This window comes from Barbatula barbatula (assembly GCF_947034865.1).
Source record: "Barbatula barbatula genome assembly, chromosome: 18".
Classification (NCBI taxonomy): Eukaryota; Metazoa; Chordata; class Actinopteri; order Cypriniformes; family Nemacheilidae; genus Barbatula; species Barbatula barbatula.
Genome location: NC_136781.1, coordinates 16,448,027 through 16,456,546, shown reverse-complemented (window position 1 = coordinate 16,456,546; position 8,520 = coordinate 16,448,027). Strand labels below are relative to the sequence as shown.

General features: G+C 46.5%; 1 protein-coding gene across 2 annotated transcripts; it reads right to left on the bottom strand.

The window, feature by feature from the left end:
- Positions 1-242: 242 nt before the first annotated feature.
- LOC306907884 (uncharacterized protein) lies at positions 243-7,883 on the bottom strand. 2 transcript variants are annotated; one of them, XR_013787951.1, is made up of 3 exons: positions 7,699-7,883; positions 518-7,454; positions 243-273 (listed from the first exon to the last, which is right to left on the bottom strand). XR_013787951.1 is itself a non-coding variant. In XM_079480374.1 (2 exons), the coding sequence occupies exon 2, from the start codon at positions 7,022-7,024 to the stop codon at positions 824-826; it is 6,201 nt and encodes a 2,066-aa protein (XP_079336500.1). In that variant the 5' UTR covers positions 7,025-7,454; positions 7,699-7,883; the 3' UTR covers positions 256-823. The 2 variants fall into 2 exon arrangements, 1 of the variants encoding a protein (XP_079336500.1); XM_079480374.1 differs by having other exon boundaries at positions 256-7,454.
- Positions 7,884-8,520: the final 637 nt, after the last annotated feature.

The following is an 8,520-nucleotide window of genomic DNA, read 5'->3' as shown; positions in this document are numbered from 1 at the left end:
AGTCATCCAGCCAGCCACCACCTCGTCTGCTTCCCGCTCTGCGAACGCATTGGCCACGGCCGTGCTGTCAGCAGCAGCAAGCAGCTTGGGTGGCATAGGGATTACCGTGAGCGTAAATCCGTCAGCCGATGACCATTCATGCCCCGTCTCGCTCGTCTGGCCGTTCCCGGGAAGGCTCAAACAATTTCTTCTTCTTGTGATTTATTTAGGCAAATTATCAGAAGTTTTCCATTTAGTTAGCCATTTAGTTAGGCATTTAGTTAGGTTGAAAACCTTTACAAGAAAAGAGAAACAAAATACAAAATACAACAATTACTTTAACAAACAAATATACAAACAAATATAAAGTTCTCCTTAACCTTACATTAACTTCAACAAACAACATTCACAGTGTTAGATGAACCAACATGAGTGCAAGGCATTTAGAAATTAACTACATTAACTAGCAATTTCACCATCAACATTTGCATTTAACATTAAACAGTTGACAAATATCAGCATCAAATCATTATCTTACCAGTAGCATCCCTGGAAATGCCCAGCAAGTAAAGTCCTTCCCCAATTCATCAACTTTCAACAGCAACTCACAACAAGTGCTTCACAGCCTCTCACTGCATGTGCTTCAAACAAAAACTCTTCACTTCCTGATTTCTGGTCTGAAGACTGGAAAGTCTCAACTCCCTTTTTCAAAATAAAAGTCTCTTTTTTAAAACAAAAGTCTCTGTCCATTTGCAATCTGACAGCACACCTCCCACTTGAGCTCCTGGTTCCAGAACCCGAGGAGGTCATGTCAAGCTTCTTTGGAGTGTACCGGATCTTCTCTTCATTGCTCCTCCACTGGAATCAACACAACAAGACGCCTAACGTCTCTGTGTAAGATCGTTGCAGGGATTTTGTTGGAAAGCTTCTTCTTTGCTGGCGTACTCCCGCTGTGTTCTTCATGGGATGGCTTCTTGATCATGACCGGATAGCTGGGAAACGTCCTGATTCTGACGTCTCTCACAACTCCTTTCTCGTCAGGACACACACTGATCACTCTGCCTAATTTGAACTGACCTCTTAAGGCATTCTGATCCGCAAGCCAAACAACATCTCCTACTGCAACATTCCTCTCCTTTGTGTGCCATTTGCTTCTGACGAAGAGGTTCGGGCCTGCCAATTGACACCATTTCTTCCAGAATTTATTCACCTCTGACTGGATCACTCTCAGCCTTTTGTAGGGGTAACCCTCGAACTGGAAGTCTCCTGGGTCTCCTCTCAAGCTTGCTCGCCCCAGCAGGAGAGAGTTTGGAGTAATATACTCCACACAATCCTCTTGGACTTGTGCTCTCGCATCTATAGGCCTCTCGTTGGCCAGGTTGGCTGCCATATATACAAAGGTCTGGAATTCTCCCCATGTGAAGACTCCATTGCCACCTACATTCTGGAGGGCTCTCTTTACGGTTCGCACTCCTGCCTCCGCCGCTCCATTTCTATGAGGCGAGTCAGCTGGATGGATCTTCCAGGACCACTTTGTGCCATGCTTGGCCACCTTTTTTTCCACTCCTGATCTTTCCAGGTGCTCCAGGAACTGATACAGGTCTTCGAGGGCAGGTTTGGCCCCGACAAAGTTAGTGCCTGGGTCAGACCATACCTTGCTGGGGTGTCCCCTCAACGACGTAAATCTCTGATAGGCCAGCAGAAATCCTTCTGCGGACATATCACTGACAATATCAGCATGAATGGCTCTGGATGCCATGCAACTGAACACAATACCCCACACTTTCAGCCTTGCTCTCTTCTTCACCTCATCTTTCACTTCATATGGGCCAAATAGGTCCACGGCAGTGAACTGATATGGAGCTGCTGGCGTGGTCCGCTCAGGCGGCAGGTCGCTCATTATTTGCTGGCATCTCTCACCTCTCGCTTTCCTGCAGATGACACAACTGTCCACTACTTTTTTGGCTATCCTTCTTCCCTTAACCACCCAGGCTTTTCTCCTCATCCTCAACAGCGTCCCTGCTATACCCTCATGATTGACATTGTGTGCCTCTTGCGCAAGCAATGTAGAAATCCACGCATCATGAGGGAGAATGGGCACAAACGATTTGTCTTCCCTGAAGGTCTGGATTCTGCCGCCGCAGAGAAGGAGTCCATCTTTGTCCTTAATCACCACTAGTCGGTTGAGCGTAGTATCAGGGAATGTTGTGCCTTCTTGAGCTGCCAAGGAGAGAGTTCTGAAGGCATAGTCGCAGTTTTCAACATTGAGAACGAGAACTTCTTCTTTTGAGGGTGATGCCTCCCACTTTGATTTCTTTTGGGCCTGATATTTCAGGCCTAGCCAGCTGTCAGCAGCCTGTCGTACCCAAGCAACGACATTCACCAACCTGGACAAGCAGCTAAACTTCTTCACCTCCAAAAGATTTTTGACAGCTGAACTGGAAAGTGTTTTCCTCATCGCGGCTTCATCCTGCTTCACTCCTGGATCAATGTCTGATGCATCAGGGCAGACAGTCAGGTGAGTTGTTTCCGCAATATTCCTTTCATTAGAGTCTTCAGCTTTGGTGTGCTCCTGGGAGGAAACCCCGCGGCGTCTCTTCACTTGACCTCTTGTCACCACTGCTGAAAAGGCCTTCCTCTGTAGCTTACTAATGCTGTCTCTGGCGTCAGTTACCACTTCCCCAGCTGACTTTATTGGCCAGTCTTCTAATGGCCTCCTCAAAAACTCCGGTCCACTTTGCCAAGTCTCTTCCAGATCCTTTAGAGCAGCTCCCCTAGTAATGATGTCTGCTATATTGAGGTTCCCTGGGATCCACCACCAGTCTTCAACCGACACAGACTTCTGGATTTCTCCTATCCTGTTGGCAAAAAATGTTTGGTAGCCATAGCTGTCTCGCTGAATGGCTCCCAATACGGTCTGGCTGTCAACTAGGTGAAACCAACGCTCCATCTCCATTCGGCCATGCCTCTCCACGTATTTTCTCAATCTGGCTGCAAACACAGCGCCACAGACTTCAGCCTTCACGGCATCGCCCTTCTGATCCATTGGTGTCAGCTTCGCCTTGGATTCTAGCAACCTGATGTCTATACCTGCATCCGTCTCCCATCTAAGGTATAGAACCGCTCCGTAGGACTTATCACTGCCATCTGAGAAGGTAATGGCCCAGGGTTTTCCTTTCCAACCTAGTGGAGTAAGGCTTCTATGAAACTTTACTTGTCCCAGCTGTGCATACTCCTCAAACAGCTTGGTGGCCTCCTCCCTGAGGCCCTCAGAAAGTGGCTTGTCCCAGGTGTTTTGGGCCAGATTCCCACTCCCTGTTTCCTGGAATGCTTTCCTAACGAGGATGGCACCTTTCTGCTTTAGAGGTGTGACCAGTCCGATTGGGTCATAGAGCCCTGCAACCTGACTCAGCAGTAATCTTCTAGTGAGAGGATTAGGTGTTTTTGATCTCACCTCCTCCATCAGCAGGTCTTGGCCCGTCCTCATCTTCCCTCTTCTTCTGGAGAAGTTGACTGATGACATTATGTAGAGTTTGTCTTCCTCTGCTAGATACCCAATGCCTAATGCCTTGTTGTCCTCATCCTTCATCTGATTTGGCAAAACAAGCATTTTGTTCGTCTCAGAGGGCGTCCTCGCCGTGAGGTTTGTTTCTCCACTTTTCTGCCTGCTACTCTGTGCAGACTGGACCCATGGCTTCAGGGAAAATCCACCTGCTTGCAGAATCTCTTCAATCTCTTTCGTCATTTTGCTAAGTCTGTTTGCATCATTGTGGGATGTGAGGACATCATCCATGTAGCTGTCTTCCTCCAGCACTCTTCGCGCCTCCTCCAGGTGAGAGAACTTGGTGAGCCTTGCAGTTTCTCGCATAGCCAGCTGTGCTATGCATCCAGCAGGTCTGTCCCCTATATTCACCCTTGTGATGACGTACTCCCCTATCTCTTCATCCTGCCGGTCCCTCCAAAGGAATCTGTGCAGATGCATTTCACGTTCCTCCAGCCACACAGAGTTATACATCTTCCTGATGTCTCCTAAGGCTGCATGCACTCCTTTCCTAAACCTTAGTAAGACAGCTCTGATGGGGTTTAAGACATCTGGCCCTTTGAGCAGCAGGTCGTTCATGCTCACTCCCCTGAACTTTTGACTGCTGTTCCATACAAGGCGCACTGGAGTAGTGACTGAGTGGGGATTTGGCGCAACTAGATGACTCACGTACCAAACTGGCCCTTTCCAATCCTCAGTCATCTTCTTTGTGAGTCTCTTTGCAGCTCCGCGCTCAACCATCTCGTGAACTTGAGCAGTGTAAGCAGCGAGCCACTCTGGTTCCTTCCTGAGCCTTTTCTCAGTTCTTAAAAAGGTGGCCTCAACTCCACTTCGGTTATTGGGAAGGCAGGCAGGATCCATTATCCAAGGATACCTTGCATCCCAGTGTGGAGACTTGCTGTGTTCATCTTCAATGATGTACGTAAGGCCATCTTTTATTATTTCAAGTTCCCTTTCCTCTGCTAAGGTCATCTCCTTTCCTCCAGGCTGACAATTCCCACAGCGGCATCCACCACATTTCGGCTCGCAGGCTGCACCGATACTGTCCCATCTCCACCACTCAAGGAAGTCGCGGTGAGTTGCGGCTGTATGCCTAGTTTCAGCGATGGTGTCTTGAATATGGAGTGTCTTCATCATGAAGGGGATCTCAGCAGGAATCTCCTCATATTTGATGGCAGCTGTTCTCATAGAACGGGCAAAGTGCGTCTTCGACTCATGTGCGGCCACGTTTACTTGCTCAAACAGATCAGGGTGTGCTCCGCCCACCGTCTTTCCAAGAGGACTCTCCCACAAGACAAGATCTCCTACAACCTTCATCCTTTGCGGGGCAAGTCTCCCTTCTCTGTGACTTATGAGCAATTCAATCTTCTTCGGTCTCCTTAGCTCCTCAATTTCAACTTCAGGGAAGAATCTCCTCAGCTCTTCAGGCCTAATGACTTGGTGAACTTTGGCGATCTCCTTCAGCCCATAACAGAGCAGTTCATGGGCCCTCTCAGTTCCCTTGGAGGTTTTGATTCGAACTCTGAGGAGGTATCTCCTCGTGGCTACTTTGGTAACCATTCCACCAACTCCATGCACAACAAGTGTGATCTTCTCGCTCCTAAGATTCAACCTGTTGGCTGCTTTATGAGTGATATAATTGGTGTCTGAAGCCAGATCCACCAGGGCTCCGATTTTTTGACCTGCATTAGCGGTCACTTCCATCAACATCATAATGACGGGGAGTTCTCTCAATCCACCTTCTTTGAGGAGGCTCACCTGGCAGTTGGCTGGACAGCTAACCTTTGACACTGTATTGGTGAAGGCCTTCCTGCATCTCTCAGCTAACTCTGGTGTAAGTTCACCCAGGAATTTCTTCTGTTCCTCAGTTAAGCCCTTTTTGTCTCTGTCATCTGTTTGAGGTCTCTCAAGTTCACGCCTCTTGTTGTTTCCTCGTGGACAGAGAAAGAAGTGGTGATCTGAGGGGCCTCTCGTCCTGCAGTCTGCATTTCTGCACAGATAAGTGTCTCTGCAGCCGTCATCATACTTGTGGCATCCCAAACACTCCCTACATGCACCGATCCTTTTCACAGCAGCTTCCTTTTCTGATAGCTTCAGACCCTTGAATTTCTTGCAGAAGAAAATCCTGTCCTTATGTTTCTCATCTCCACAGATAATGCACCCTTCCTCAGCATCCTCTTTCTTCGTGGCTTTAGTCGAGGCATATTTCTTGTTGAACTTCCTTTCTGCTTGGTCTGGTTTCTCTGGCTTGTCTGTGATTCGTAGTTGGTCTAGCCTCTCGAAGATCTCCTCTTGCTTCTTTAGAAAAGCTAGGAGCACATCAAAATGGTTGTCTGGAGTAACACCGTTGCTAGGATCCACCATGAACGTTAGCCAGTCCTTCTTCACAAACTCCGGAAGTTTGCTCTCTAAAGACCTCACCACCAGAGGGTTTTTGATGGCGCCGGTACTTCCTAGATCTGTGAGATCAGCAAGCGCTTTCTCTATTGTCTGGATAAGGTCTACTACTTTTCTTGGCTGATTTCCTTTAACAGGCGGAATCTTCTCCAGCTCTTCAGCAATCTCTAGAGCAATGGCAGATTTATTTCCATACCTGTTAGCTAGCACTCTGAAAACATCATCCGCTGCGGTATAGGTTGACAGGCGAAGATCTTTCACAATTCTTTCTTCCACACTATCAAGAAGCTGAATCTTTTTGACCTCTGGCGAACCAGTTGGCTCTCCCTGCTTTTGAAGGATCTCCCAGTCAGACTTCCAGCGGTGGAAGTCTCTTTTACAGCCGTTAAACGTGGGCAGTTTGGTCGGCTTAATTTTCACTACTGGTATTCTCAGTCCAGTTGGCTCCTGATTCACGCCTATACCTTGCTTCTCCACAGCAATCCTCCGTGCTCTGGCAAACTCAGCTTTCCTCATGTCAAGCTCATTGTAAGACACTCTCAGGTCCTTGCTTCGCATCCGAAAGTTGCTTGCCTCTGCTCCAGGAATCCACGACTCCCAGGCTGTGAATGCGATAGATGTTTCTTTGATCAACTTTTCCAGTACAGTAAGGTGGACTTCAAATCCTTCACAGTTACTGCTTTCCACAGGTATTCCATATGCATGCCTCCCGGCTTTTTCTGCTTCTTCAAAGGCAGCCTCCAGCGTGTCTGATCCATATCTGCTCCAGAGGTTGGTTTGAACAATCTGCTTTACGTCATTGAACTTTTGCTCACATTCACTGGCAGATTCCTTTAGGCTCGTATCCGGTTTTGTACTTAGCTCTGCACCTTCACCATCTTCACTGGCTGCAAGCTCTGCTTCTAAGCCAGTCCTGTAATCATCATTGGCCTCAAGGACTTTCCTTGAATCGGCAGAGAGCTTCACAAACTCTTGTCTGAGTTCTGTCTCAGTCAAATCACCTGCTCTCCGACAGAGATAGTTAGCTTGCTTAGTGAAGGAAATCTTTGCTGCTGTTCTGCCTTTCTTTAGCTGCTCCAGTGTCTTGCCGAGTGTTTCGACTGCCATCTTGATTACGATAAAGTATTATCTCTCTTCAACTCTTGAATTATTGAATCAGATGAACTCTTCTGCATCCACACTCTGGACTCATTGAAGCCGTTAATCTTCTAGTCTCGACGCAGCTCCTTGGTTATCAGGCAGCACAGTGATGGGTGCCAGGTGGCACAATGTCACTCAGCAAACAAAAAGGAAGGATCAATCCTCCAATCTTCAACTTTTCCTTTTCCGTTTCCAACTGTGCCGTTGGTTTTCAACTGTCAAGTTCTCAGGGGGTTTTGCTTTACTTCTGCCCAAACTTGAAAGAGGCCTTAGCCATAAACAGGGGTAGATGGAATCAACTCAAACAATTTCTTCTTCTTGTGATTTATTTAGGCAAATTATCAGAAGTTTTCCATTTAGTTAGCCATTTAGTTAGGCATTTAGTTAGGTTGAAAACCTTTACAAGAAAAGAGAAACAAAATACAAAATACAACAATTACTTTAACAAACAAATATACAAACAAATATAAAGTTCTCCTTAACCTTACATTAACTTCAACAAACAACATTCACAGTGTTAGATGAACCAACATGAGTGCAAGGCATTTAGAAATTAACTACATTAACTAGCAATTTCACCATCAACATTTGCATTTAACATTAAACAGTTGACAAATATCAGCATCAAATCATTATCTTACCAGTAGCATCCCTGGAAATGCCCAGCAAGTAAAGTCCTTCCCCAATTCATCAACTTTCAACAGCAACTCACAACAAGTGCTTCACAGCCTCTCACTGCATGTGCTTCAAACAAAAACTCTTCACTTCCTGATTTCTGGTCTGAAGACTGGAAAGTCTCAACTCCCTTTTTCAAAATAAAAGTCTCTTTTTTAAAACAAAAGTCTCTGTCCATTTGCAATCTGACAGCACAGGTACCACACCGTCTTACTCCTCTGTCACGCAATCGGACACGATGCATGACAAAGATGAGATGTCCTTCACAGCATCGGAGGGCGACCTATTGGCATCCGACCCTGACGATTCCTTCGAGCCGTCTCCTCCGGGAGATAGAGTGTGCCCCATAACAGACATCCCTGTTCCACTGACAGTTCATCTCTTTTTGCATAGAAGATTTTCAAATCATCTGACACTTCAATTGGCCAACCTTCCATGACATAACAAAAACTTTAGAAAGTTCTTGATCTGTTCTTGTCATTCTGGCAATCTGTGCTGCATTTAGGGGAGCTTCTTGGAGATGGGTTGTCAAAAAAGTGTTGATATTTGCTGAAATAGATTCTGTTCCCACATCCGTAATCTCAGGTAGTGACAAACCATCTGCATTCCCATGACTTTCTGCCTTGCGATACATGATATGATAATCATATGGCGACAAAATTATAGCCCACCGCTGAATGCGAACGGCAGCCATCATTGGGATGTGCTCATGTTCACCAAACAGAGTCACTAATCAAATTAAAGGGTCTTCCCCAAATATATTGATGGAATTTTTTAACTCCATAGAT

Bases quoted from the DNA above. Each gene is read 5' to 3' on its own strand.
- LOC306907884 (XM_079480374.1), bottom strand. From the start codon at position 7,024: ATGGCAGTCGAAACACTCGGCAAGACACTGGAGCAGCTAAAGAAAGGC.